At 45.6% G+C, this 13450-nt stretch overlaps 1 protein-coding gene across 16 annotated transcripts in view; it reads left to right on the forward strand.

The window, feature by feature from the left end:
- ADGRL3 (adhesion G protein-coupled receptor L3) overlaps positions 1-13450 on the forward strand; it is a 509872-nt gene that overhangs the window by 483576 nt on the left and 12846 nt on the right. For 7 of the 16 annotated variants that reach the window (XM_032186442.1, XM_032186430.1, XM_032186431.1 and 4 more), the window contains one exon: positions 11464-11592. The exons of 7 other annotated variants lie outside the window; for them this stretch is intronic. In XM_032186442.1, coding sequence (XP_032042333.1) covers positions 11464-11592 — 129 coding nt within the window. Of the gene's footprint in view, positions 1-9459; positions 9522-11463; positions 11593-13450 lie in introns of those variants that run through there. 2 more of the 16 variants (XM_032186446.1, XM_032186445.1) reach the window with 2 other exon arrangements.

Here is a 13450-nt window from a genome sequence, read left to right on the forward strand (position 1 = left end):
TTTTCTAGAGGAAAAGTGGGAGTTACCTGTTAAAGGAAGGAGTGCTCCTTGTTTTGGTGAGGCTTGAGAGCAGTAGAGAAGAAGGAAGAGTTTGTTGTTGGTATTTTGTTACAGGAAAACGTGCTGATAGAGCTATGTATGCCCATTGAAGTTGGCAGGTAAGGGGAACTGTATCTTGACTCGTGGCAAGCACTTGGTGTATTCGTAATACCCGGTGTATTAGCAGTGGATTTTTCCTCTTTGGGAAAATCAATGAGCTAGGGATAGAGCTACCAAATTTCTTAGAAAATAGAAACTACTCCAGAAGTCTGTTGTGCTTGGTCAAGTGCTGTACTCCCACTGCAGTGCTGTGTGTCTTGGCTTACAAACTAGACAGCAAGTTTAATAGTCCAGCCCCAGTCTTCCTAGAGAAACACGAGTTATGTGCACTCCTTGACTTGTGGCTCTTCACACCCAAAGCAGTGTTCACAATCTCCTCTACCCTCATCCACAGAGGTCTCCCAGAGAGATTTCTTTGTAGTCTGCATTGCTCCACATGTCCTTCAAGGCAGAAACATCAGAAAAACCCTGAAAGCTGGTGCAGGATCGGAGTCTGGGACCTCTGGCAACTCCTTCTGCAAGGTGGCAAGTCTTAAATACGAATTGTTCTTTGTGGCCCCAAGAGTCTGCTCACAAGGGTGAATGCATACGTAGACTTTCTAGAAAATACTAGATGCTGGATGGGGGTATGAAGGCCAGAAACACCATCAAAATATTCGCTTCATGTTTGTTCCCATGAAGACGAACCGAAATGGAAAATGGAAATGGGGGCGTTCTTTGTCCCTGTCCCTTGCTTTTTCTTTCCTAACGCCCAAGTGTCATTGCACGTCTCAGCTTCTAAGTAGTGCTTCAGAATAAATACTCGATTTCCCTTGGCTTTATTATTTCTCCCCTGCATTTTCATATCAACCACAAAGACATAATCTGAAACGTACACAGGAAAAAGGGAAATTATTGCTACTGTTTTCAGAGATAATCAGTTTAATGTCAAATTCATGTGGATTTCTTCATAATGAACAGAACAAATTGAGCTCAAATTCAAACAGTGGGAATCTGAGTCAGAGAGGAAAATTAAAATGAAGAACATTAATATCCTGATTTCTAACCCAACTGAGACCTGATTGTTTCCTAAATGAAATCTCCCATCAAATTCCTCCCACCCACCCAAAAATATAATTAGCTGCGATTTCCATGCTGAAACCCTATCTGTGCCGTTAACTCAGCAGGGACGGCTGTGTGTGTTTTAGGGAGGGTGGGTGAAGTTTTAAATTACCTTCAGATGGCCATATCAGCCTGCATTTTTAGGAGACATTTCTTTAGGAAACGCATCAGAAGGTGAAATCCTGCCTTTGACAGGGGGCTGTCACTCCAAAAAGATAGTAGCTGCAGGTTAGCACCAGGGAAGCACAGAAGTACTAAGGTGAGTCAGTTTGGGGTTGCTCTCCCCAGATTTTCCTCTTCTGTAGGGTGAGATGAAGATGCTTGGGTTAAGCCGTCCGCATAGGGTTGGTGGTAGTAGGTGTCACAGTCTGGACATGACTTGGCAATACCAGCAGTGAAAACAGGGTGGCTTTTGGTGTGGTTAGAAGGAGAGACAGAAGAGGTAAAAAAAAAAAAAAAAAAAAAAAAAAGGGAAAGAAAAACAAAGAGTAAAATAAAAAATCAACATTCCCTGGGAATCTCAAACCATAAACCTCTCTGGAAGAGGGGCTCCAGCAAGCCATGCTAACAGCAGCTCCTGCGGATCCCACTGCCCCTCTCACCAAATGATACCCCACAAAACTGCCAGTGCCTGTGCCCAGCAAAAAAAAAAAAAAAAAAAAAAAAAAAAAACAGTTCCTATCCCACAAATTCACCTAAGCTGCCCAGGAATGGCTTAACCTGGTTCAGCATTTTTTCCAGTTGCTGGCTTCAGAGCAGGGATCCGAGCTGCCATGCAAGCCGTGTCAGCCCTCGTTCGTGAGCTTAAATAATTTCTCCGTGGTGAGCCATCCCCATACACTTTGAAGAGTGATTGCTGCTCATCTGAGCCCATCGAAAAGCTGACCCTTTGCTGGCAGTGCCTAGAGAAAGTGGAGGGCAGGTGGAAATGTGGATGGTGGAAGCGTTACCGCTGTCAGGTGTCAGTCTTTTCTCAAGTGGCTCATTTGCTCCCTGATGGATTTATGTGACCAGTGTGACAGTCAGATTTCTGCCAAATTTATGTTGCATATAAGACAAATAGTGAGCAGTTGAGCTCTGGGAGAGGTGGGAATGCCTCTGCTCATCTCGATAGGATATTTCGGAGGGCGCCATGAATTGATGTATCACAGTCAGGCTAAACGGTTCTTACCTGCTCTGAGTAACACCAATCACTCTTCTCGTGGCTGGAAGATATTAGAGAAGAAATAGTTTCTCTGCTTTCTCTCCATTTGTTTTCTTTTTACAGTTAGCAGCAAGCGGTGCTCCCGTTTCTCCTGTGAAGCCAGTCAGTTTTCATATCGTGTCTTTCACAAAGATAGTTCGTCTGTTTTTTTGTCTTTTGTTTTGTTTTCATTATTAATGAGCAGGATGTGGCTATATGAGCACACAAGTTGGCAGGCAGAGTTAATGGTGAGCAGTACAACGTTTAAGCACATTTTCAAATGTGCTGGGTTGCTCGTTTTCTTTTATCCTCACTCCTATCGTGGCACTGTTGTCGGCAGGTTCAGCACAGCAGACCGCCAAGTACGTCCAAGGCGCCTGTGGTTGCCTTCCTGGTTCATGAATGAATCTGCAGATGCCTAGAGGGAACTCATCACAATATTCCTGGGTGTAAAACTACTTTGCATTCTTTCTTTCTAAGCACCAAACGGTTCAAGAATAATTTGACTAAAGGAAAGTGTCTGTCTCCCGCAGACAGTTTGCCCTTGGCAGTACCATCACTGCGCAACTGGGGACGTGGTGCAGAGCAAGAGGTGCATCTGTTTAAAGCTGAGCTTTGCCCTGGAGATGCTTTAGATGCTTTGTGCTCAGTTTTTTAGTGATTCTCGGGGTTTTCTGGAGGGGAGCAGTAAATACAGAGTACTTCTTGTGATTCTTGAAGTTGAGCCTGGGGTGGCCCTGGTAGGGGATGTGGCCATTTGGAGACCATCGTCTGCCAATGTGCAAATCTCATTTCATCATCAACATTGCTTTCAGTCAAAGGCAGGGCACTTTTTTCCAGAGCCTGTCCTTTTTGCAGGGTGCTGAGAGGTGTCTGTGCTCGATGCTCCCCTGAGTCAGCAGGTGCACAGTGCTGCACAGACCCAGAGGACACAGCGCTCCTTGCCCTCGAGCATTTCCCTTCCCACTTTTTAGCCCCAGCCCTGGGAAATTTAGTCCTTTAGTCCGTGGTTTCAAGGGTTTCAACAGTCCTGGAGCCTGGAGGTGTCTGATTTATCCACAAACAGCAACAGCAATGAAAACCCACTTTCCGCCTGCCTCAGGAGTATGATTAGCTGTTCAATTTCTGTTCCTTTATGGTCAAGACTGCCTCTTGAGAGTGGAGTAGCGCTTTTCTGAGGTGTTTATGTGTCCCCTGGATGTTTGGTGAAAGTCACAGGGCAAAAAGCAGGGTGAGAGTCCCCAGAGGTATCTCTGTGCTAATCCAGAGCAAGCCCAAGGGCTCTTTTCCAGCGTCTCGTCTAACTACAGTTTCATGAGTGCTGTGGCTTCTGCTCCCTCTCTGGGGAGAGCTGTGCTCAAGAGCACACGCTGTCCCAGCACCAGAAACGCCTGTGCCAGTGGTCACAACAGCGAGGAGATCCTCCAGAAAAAGTAGCCCGGGGATTTCAGAAGCTTGATTTGTGTCAAGACTCTGAAATTTCCATTTTGCCCGGCGTGGGAGGCCGTTTCGTTACCTCACCATCCCACTGCCCCTGGCATTTTTCTGATGAAACTGCCCAAGATTTAACTCTTTGATTTCACACCCTGTGCCCCTGCATTTTGTTACCTCTCTGTAACCATTACAGAGCGCGTACATCCTCCCCTTACACTCCCTGGCCCTATGGATACCCCCACCTGGGTCCCACACCCAAACAGGTGGCGTATTTGGGTGAAGCAGTCCACGTGCAGTTGCACTGAATCAGCCGGGAGGGATTGCTGTTTGGAGACACGAATCTCTGCAACCCCATTAAGTGGCTGTTGTTTTGGCTAAATGTCAGTATCTGGCATCAGAATGAACCATCCTGATAATTAGATATGAACTGGAAATGAATTCCAGGGAGCTGAGGTAGTTGTAAGCAAATTAATATTTTCTGTTTTGTAACGTAAAAGCAGTATCCTTTTGGACTAGTGATTGCCGTGCTCTCTCTTTTTATTGTTCTGTTTTACTTTTTTTTTTTCCCAGTCAGCCATACATTTTGTGCCAGGAAAAATTATGATTTTCTGCTTCAAGGATCAAAACTTAAGGAATTTAGCTCGTATTTCTGCTTACGTGCGAAATGAATCCCAGTGCCGATTGTCTTCTCGTCTGTTTTGCCTTTCTGCTGCCTGGGACTGAGTTAGCTGAGATTTGTTGCAGTGATTTCAGTGAGTGACGTGGCATTCTTCCTTTGGGAGATATTATGAACTGGCTTTGATTTTAGGATTGACAGCCATATAATTGGAAGTTCAGTCATTAGGTGGATCAGATTTAAAGAGGAAAAGTAAGGGCAAGGCAATTTCTGAAATCAGAGTGGGCTTTGGGGAGTATTAGATCCAGCAGAGTATTGCTGCAGAGCAATCTTAATATGCTGACTGTGAAAGAGGGAGGAAGAAAGCATGGCTGCTTATACAGATTCCTGTAAGCACAGGCCAATTTCTGCCATAGGGAAGGCTCCCTACAAGTAAGAGCTTAGGACTAGTGAGAAATAAGTATAAAGAGGAACAATGAGGGATAATGCACCTTTGTATAGTAACAGTATAGAGAATTATAAACCCTTTGAAGGGGCAGCAATGATAAAAAGAAACGTCCCATTCTGGGAATGTGTTTGAGCGGTTGAGAAGGAATCGGTGAAGTGATGGCCTCTATCCTGGGGCAAATATTTATAAATCACTGTAGACTAGCAATGTGTTTGGAACGTGGCCTGCAGATTATAATCCAGCAGAACTTTATCACCTGAAATTTTATGTAAGAAAGGAAGAAAATAGGGAAAAAGAAATACTTCCCCTGCCCTGTCTCTGCATAAAAGCATGGGATGTTTCATTTTGTTAAGCTCTGGATAGCCCAGAGCTTAACAACCTCATTTGCTGAAATTCCATTTCACTGCAGTCAGTATTAATAGCTTCTCAATGAATAGATTAGATGCTGCAAGTGACAACAAACCTATTTGAGAGAAATTTAATAGGGAGGTTTATTGAAGTTTATTAACTGAATCCTGTTGGCTATTATAAGAACAGAGTTCGATAAATCTAAACATCAGAGCATTCGTTGAAGGGAACCAGGAAAAATGCTGAATATGCCTCTGGTCCTTCAGCAAATGTGTGATTTCACTTTTCATAATTGCATTAATCATTTGAATAAACTGCAAGAGAACATGTGGAAGACCAGGATTCTTTAAATACAGGAAAAATCTGTGTGTAATACAGTAAAGGACACTACTGAATGCTGATAAGGACAGTCACGATGATAACTGGAGCTTTGACTCATACAAACCTGCTTTGAATATATTTTCTCTCCCTGGAAGTAAAGTGGAATAAAAAAGTTAATGCTAAGTGATGTACAGAGCCAGCCAGAACTTACAAACTGAGATCTGCACAGCAAGATTGGTTCAGCAACGTTCAGGTTAAGGAAATGAATTATTTACTATGGTTAGGGTATGGCAGATCTGTTTGTTTGCTTGTTTTATTGTTTTTGTTTGTGTTTTTTATTATTATTATTATTATTACTATTATTACTATTATTACTATTATTATTATTATTATTATTATTTATTTTTGGTTGGTTGGTTTAGTTTTTAAATGACCACTGAGTCAAGGAGTCATCTCTAACCACCTAGTTGGTGTCCAGGATGCAGCAGTCCCCTGTGCTCGCTGGCAGCTCAGGCACTGCAGTACCTCCCGGGGACTGGTCCGTTCTCTCTCTGCAGGGTGGTCTGAAGTCAAATATATGAAGTGTGAGAAGCCGAGGTGCTTGATTTATGGTGGCTGTGGACAGAAAGATAAGTTGGCTGCTTCGGGAGGCAGAGCGGGCAGGAGCACAGCGCCCTAGCCTAGCCCTGTGGGATGGAAGTAGCAAGAGCTGCATGGATGGGAAAATGTGAAGTCAGATGAAAGATGAAGGTTGGCCAAAAACACAGCAGTACATGTTTTCGTTGTTGTTTCCTTCTTCGGGAAACAATGAAAAAAGACCAAGAAAAATTACATTTGGGGACTCCCGGGTCAGAGGCAATGAAACATTTTGTTACAACTCTGATATGCTTTTTCAAAGCTATTTATTTCTGTTTCTGCTCTAATGAAAAGATGACATCATAAGAAAAAGTCCAAGTCAGCTTTCATACAAGCCACTCTTTGGAAACAACCAAAAAATAATTTTCATTTGGAAAACTTGGGTTTTTCTTTGGACATTTTTGAAATGCTCAGTTGATTCACTACTTTGTCAGGCTCGATTTGTTAAACGCTTTGGTCTCTTTTCTCTGCAAAACTGCACTTCAGGCATGTCTGCTGGGTGTTGGGGAAATCTTCCCTTCCCCAGCGTGTTCCCACCCTGCTGAAATACTCACAGCAAGGCTAGAGCCAATTTTGGCATGGGATTGAAGAGATAGAAGGCCAAGAGTGATATGTGAGGGCGTTGTTATCTTTGTGGACAGATGACCCAGCCTAAAGCAGGCAAGCTGAAGCCATTTGCAGCCTGGTTGGGCCATGCTGGATGACGTTATTTTTCAGAAGGTCTGGAAGAGCACTGGGATACATTTTCCTTCCTGCTGAGCAGACCACGCAGATGATTCAAGTTAGCTTAAATGCCTTTGTGTGGCTTTGTCAGCCAGCTGCCCACGAGAAATGGTTTGAATTTTGTTTCCAAATGATACAATCTAGAGCCTGGTGACACACGCTTGTCATCTTTCTTTTCATCCTTTGCTTTTAGCTAGCGTCTAAATTTTACCTATGTTTAACAGGGTGCAGCTTTCTCTTATGGTCATAACATCAAATTCTTGCTCTACTGATGTTAAATACAGGCTCTGGTTGTGGTCCTCTCATCCCACTGAACAAGCAGATGCCCAGGTGAGCCTTTGAGTTTGAAGCCTCATCTTTTTCCCACCCTTAAGGGACACATGCACACAGCACAAGACAGGTTTGCAAATGGAGTGGATTTCCTTTCAGCAGGGCATTTTTGGCTAGCAGAAGTGAAGGTGTTTCAAGGCAGCTGAGCCGAAGCCAACCAGCGTAACTAAGCAAATAAAGAGCACGTTTGGTAATTGCGTGCTGGGCTCAGGTGCTGCAGGAGATGGCAGAGGGATCGTTTGTGTAGGGCATGTTACCGCCGAAAGGCTGCGAAGCAAGGACTGTGTGATTTGCTGGGAGAAGTCGGTGTCATGCCACAGAAGAGGACAAGAGCTGAGGACCCAGCCATAAGTGAGTAAAGAAAAACAAGCGATGGCCAAATGCTGCTTGCTGAGGGTGTTAGGCACACTGCCAGCCTCACACCAAGGCTCACATCACAAAGGAGGAGATTCGGGGCAGTCAGTAGGTGCAAGCAGCCCTGATCTTTCTGCCTTTCAGTCCCCAGACATGCTTTGGCCATTGCCAGCAGCAGCTATCGCAGCGCCAGTGGCCCATCTTTGCTGTGCACCCACATGTGAGATCGTGGCACGTAGGGTCAAATCAGCCTATTTACTTTCTCTCCTATTTAGGGAGAGAGTGCTGCTTTGATCCCAGGCTTTCTTTATCGAGCTTTGCTGGCTGTTGATTACCAAGGCCATTTTCATGCAAACGGGGTCATAGTCTGGTAGCCCACCTGCTTCTTGTGCTCGTGCCTCATCTGCAGACTTAATCCATCCTTTCTAATAGCCCCGCTGGTTGCTATAGCAATGATAAAGTGTTATGAAAAAGGCAGGATGATACTTAAAAGTATGGCTGGTGTTACCTTTTCCTTTCTCCCTCCTGGGAAGGAGAAACCCAATAATGGGGATTTGGTTGTTGTATTATTGTTTTATCTAAAGCTTTAACTACAGGCTCTCTGGAGCCTGAATGCAGTTCTCTCTCAAAGTCCTTTGAGGCAGGGACTGTTGCACCTTTAAAGCAGCTAAGGAGAAACAAGAGCCCAGATTAATGAATACGAGCTGTATGCCAGTTTCTTTTTAAGATGCCAGAGGTTAAATTTTCACAGAAGGTGAAGTTTGCGGTGGCCAGCTCACCCAGACAGGAACCTGCTGCTGAGTCCTTAGGGCCCAGCCCAGTGCCTAAAAGTATTGAAAGCAATCGGAAAGTGCTACGGGTGGGCTTGTTTTGGCTTTGCATCAGGAGAATTACTCAGCACTGCCATCACAAATGGCATTTAGATCAGTAAATTAAAAAATCTTCGCCCTCAGGAGTAAAGGGAGAGGAAGGCAGAAGATACAATACTTTTGCTTAGTATCTGCATACGGGCTGTTGTGTTATACCAAGCATCCTCTTTTACACACCTGAGAGACAGAAAATGACTTATTCTGAGTTTTCAGCCTTTGGTGGTGTTTATAGTTGGGACTGCGGATCTGCATTAAACGTTGCCAGAAATGACCTAGTCCAGAAGAGCCAGGTTTGTGTGAATTCAGCTCGTTTCAGAGCCCACTGGGCAGCAAAGAACCCCCCTGGTGCCTCCAGGCAAGCCAAGCACTGTGTGCTGACACAGATCTGTCCCTTCTCATCTCTCATCATGCGGCACAAGCAGCCCTGGTGCTAAATGCTCTGACCTGCCCAGCTGACACAGGGGGCAGACCCCACGAGCATCCCTGCCTTTGTTGCAGGAGCCGTGTTCTCGGTGAGATCAGACCAGGAATATATCGAGTGAGCTGCTCTTTCTGGCAGCTGCCATTTAAAGACGCCTCGAGCAAAAGCATCCGAAATCACATGGCAGGTGTATCCTCCTCTTCCTTATTGAATCTCACAGTGGCCACCTTGGGGATTGGGTTAAATCTCAGATGGGAGGGTTATATCGCTTCTGGATGTATGACTGGCGTTAGCTCTGGACATTCCCATTACCTGAACAAAAGTGAGTCCTGTTTCGAATCCTTTATGGCCCAGCTTGTTTAGAAGTGGCATAAAAGCAGAAACACTTCGATGCAGCTAGTAGGCACACTGGTGTAAAGCTAGTGCAAGAAGACAAGCTGTGCCTACAGTCCCTCGCCCCACATGTACAGGAGATTAATGGATAAATGCGTTACCTGAAAGAAAGGATTGACTCATCTGACTATGAGTTATATTCAAGGTTGCTTAGTTAAGTGTTCATATAATGTTTTTTTACAGGAGACAGCTTTGTTTCCTTATTTCCAATCCCAACAGTTCATCAGTGTAGCCAAAACCATCAGGTGAGAGACAACAGTATTTTTTCCAGCTGCATGTGTTGAGGAGCCTCCCTGGCATGCAGCCCTCATGCAGTGCTGCCTCCTTACCATGTCCTGCGCTCAAAAGGCCAAGGGGCCTGCTAATGCCATGCGCCTCGGGGCGGGAGGGCCGGGGGGGAGCAGAAAAGAGGGGCAGGACAGCGGGCTGCTTTCTCCTGACCCTCTGCAATCGTAGAGCAGCGCCATCCTGGGACGTGGAGCCAGTGTACGAGCACTGCGGGAGGCAACTCTGGAGCTCTGGAGGTCCTTGGGTTTGGCCGGCTTTTGCTTTCTTTAGATATTCTGTTGGTATGAGCTTTCATAGGGCTTGCTGATAAGGCAAGGCAAGGCAGAGCAGAAGCCAGGTAATTATTTGCAGAGAAGAGGTTGTGCCCTGAACCTCGCCCGCCTTGCAAAGGCTGCCTCCACGGGGCCACCTCCGCCACCAGAGGAAGCAGGTGGTGGTCTCCCCTGCCCCAAAAGTGACAAAGGCATAGCTGTGAGAGCGGCTGGTTTGAGGAATTGGCTTTTTGATGGCTTGTTTGGGTTTGGGCCAGCAGATACTGGTGACAGCCAGGTAAGGCTAACAGTTTGACTAGCAGCCGAGCCAGGATGCGGGAAGCTGGGAAGGAATATTTGGAAGGCTTGAGACAGCCCTGGTGTGGCAGCAGGCTGGGGAAAAGGTGCTGGTCTGTTTTCTGTGCTCCTTCCCCTCCTCTTTGCCCTCTGATAGCCCTGTCCTGGCTAGCTGGAGTCACCCCATCAAAAACTTGCTTGTTCTTGGGAAGGTTTTGCTCTAATGGTTTAGCCCAAGAGGTAAAAAATAAACGTCCTTGAGTATTCCTGGGAATTGCCCTGGGGTGAGGTTTTGTGTCAGCTGCCTCTCTGGATCCCAGAGGAGTCTTAATGGGGCAAGGGCTTAATAGATTTGTGGTCAGCTAAAAGGAGGGGGGAGGCTTTGCTTCGTGGGCTGATGCCCGTGGTGGGAAACACGCTGGGTCTCAGCAGCCACCTGCCGAACCGTGATGACCCTAAAAAGCACAAGTCCAGGGGCTGCAACCGCAAGGGACAGACCTCAGCGGGAGGCTGGCTGCTGGCTGCGTGGTCAGAAATGGCTGCAAGGAGGGCAGGGAGGGCTGAAAAATAAAATTAAAAAAAGGTGTTTGCTTGGAAAAAAGGAGAGCAAGAGGAGAAGGCACATCTCCATGGTCCACTCTCGCTCCTGAGAGAAACACCGGCTGGGGCTGCGGTGCTCTTGCTCCCCACCTGCCAGGAGGTACAGGGAGGCTTTCGGGACCAGGAGCTGAAGTGAAACTTGCCTTCTTAGCAGTGAGAAACCGGTTCGTGGAGCAGAGCTCTCCGATGAGTGCCGGGAGCCTTCTGGAGAGGATGCACTTTCCATCCTTTCTCTTTAATTACGCTTTTTTCAATTTAAGACGTGTTTCAAAGGACAAGCAAAAGGGATCCTAACACCCAGTGGGAATTAAATGTGCTGTTTTATGTTAATCTTTTTTTTTTTTTTCTTTTTTCCTTCTTCATTTGGTACTTTTTGGAGAGTTCCCCCCCCCCCCCCCCCCCCCCCCCCATTGTGTAGGCTGCCATCTTCCTGTGTTTATTTGTAGCAAGCATGTGGGCATAGCCTTGCTTACACTCGGAGCAACTGGGGAACCACCATAAATGTAGCTTATCTGCTTTCTGATCCATTTTCTTTTGCATCAGTTTGGATTTGTGCATCGTCAGTAACATCTGTGCTGCTTTAGTGGCCTACAGTTTTTGAGTCTAATTAGCTGGCTGCTTGTAATCAGGACTATTTCAACTGTTGTCATTCTGAATGTTCTTTTTTCCCTTTTTTTTATGCCACATTTGCCTGATTGACCTTTTTTTTGTTGTTGTTTTTTTTCTCTGTCTTTCTATCGGGCTGCTCCAGGAGCCATGGCTAATCATCTTATAACCAATGCTCTGCTTCGTCCTCATGGCACTAACAACCCTTATAATACATTGCTCGGGGAATCGGCGGTCTATAACAACCCTTCTGTCAGCATGTACAACGCACAAGGTGTGCTGGAGTTTCTCTCTAATTTTTCTAGTGAGAATTCCATTTTCTGTGGCTTCTTTTGGCCCATTTCTTTCTTTTTTTTTTTTTTTTTTCTTCCTTTTTTTTTTTTTTTTTCTCCCCACACACACGCTTTGTTTTTTTGGAACTGGGCACAAAAATGATCCCCCCCTTTCCTTTCATTTCAGTGCATTTTTCCATTTTCCTTAGGCTTTTTTTCCATGAGCGATCAAGTTCACTTTGAGAGACACTCATCAGTCCCACTCAAAACATTCATAGTAGTTTTTATTTTGATTTTTTTTTTCAATCCCCGTGCTTTTGTATTGTTTTGGTCTTGTGTCTGTGTTTTGTCAGACGTATCCATTCTTCTCTTTGTTGTCAGCACATTTCCTCGTTAAACCATTCATTTCAGAAACAGGAACACCTTTGAAGGTAAGTGAAGCTAAAATGGCCTTTGACACCAAAGCTGCTCGTTCGAAATGGCAGAGAGAAATGCGGTCAGCAGCGCACCGGCGTGTCTGCCAGAGGTTACACGAGTAAAAATGCAAAACAAAGCAAAACCGCCCTTGATCTGTAGGAAAAAAAAAAAAAAATGACAGCTGAAGCGAGGAGTGGAGGTCGGCTCTAACAAGCAGAGCTTAGACATTGTAGGAAACATTTTGCCGTTTGCATTAATACGTTTTCTATATGCTATTAGGAAGTAAGAAGAAAGAAAGAATAGAAAAAGGTGTAGGGGAGACGAGGAGCTCTTGGCATACCCTCCTTGCAGCGATAACAAGGGAACAGGTAGAGTCAGTGGTACCTAGCTGAGGCTCCTGCTGGGAGATCAGCCTTTTGTCACCTATGTGGAGAGACTCCTCCAGCCGTGGGGACCGCTGGGGTTTGTAGGCAGATGTCCTGGTGCTGCTGTAGGGACAGGCAGATGTGCTTAACCAGGACCTGAGGGGCAGCTGGGGAGGATGGAGCTCTGCCAGCTCCTCTCTGTGACGGCTCTGCCACCTCCATTTGATCCAGGGGGGCTGGCTTGAGAGGTGGCCAGATCCTCACAGAGTAACGCTGCTTCCAAGCATGTCAGGTGTCCCCTTCCTGTGAAGGTGTCCCTTCCCAGTAAAGGATCCCTAAGGAAGGGAGAATGACGATGGTTATCCTACAAAGAGTAAAATCCCCGTTAAGCTGTATAGCAGAGTACTGTTCACAACAGGAATAGATATCAAACTGTAACACTAGGGTATTTTCATTCAAACCACAAGGAAGCACGTGTGTTTGCCCTTTTTGCTGTTCCTAAATTTCCTAAGCCATGCTAACTTTGTGCAATCAATTTGCTTTCACTAATGCTTTTTCTAAAAGGGACTACTGTTAAGCTTGAAATGCTCTGCGTTATAGGAACTTCTGTGTATCGCCAATGTCAGAACAAGCCTTGATATTCTGTATGTTTCCTTGCATGGTAATACTGAGATTTGAGGGACTTTCAAAACAGGTTGCAGCAGGTAATGGTGGGTCAACGTCTGGCTTAAGACAAGGCCTAATGTTCAAGTCTGGGTGCCTTGAGCGAACAAAAGTGTTTTGAGCAGAAATGTGACAAAAGGGTTTTACGTACATTTTAATAATCTTGTGTTCTAGCTGGTGAGACTGGATTCTGATACAATTGCCTGAGTTAACAACGTATTGTTCCACAAATAGTGTTATTGATTCGGAAGTGCTATTTGGTGCAACACAAGCAGATGGAAAAGAGAGAAACCTGCCTAGGCTACATCCGTAGGAGATTAAAGAAAGTGGGACCACTACTGATCCCATTTAAGCCGCAGGAGCTTTCCCATTGACTTTACCAGGCAGCAGAATGCAACCCATTGTGTTCAGGAAG

The sequence above is a fragment of the Aythya fuligula genome, chromosome 4 (assembly GCF_009819795.1).
Source record: "Aythya fuligula isolate bAytFul2 chromosome 4, bAytFul2.pri, whole genome shotgun sequence".
Classification (NCBI taxonomy): Eukaryota; Metazoa; Chordata; class Aves; order Anseriformes; family Anatidae; genus Aythya; species Aythya fuligula.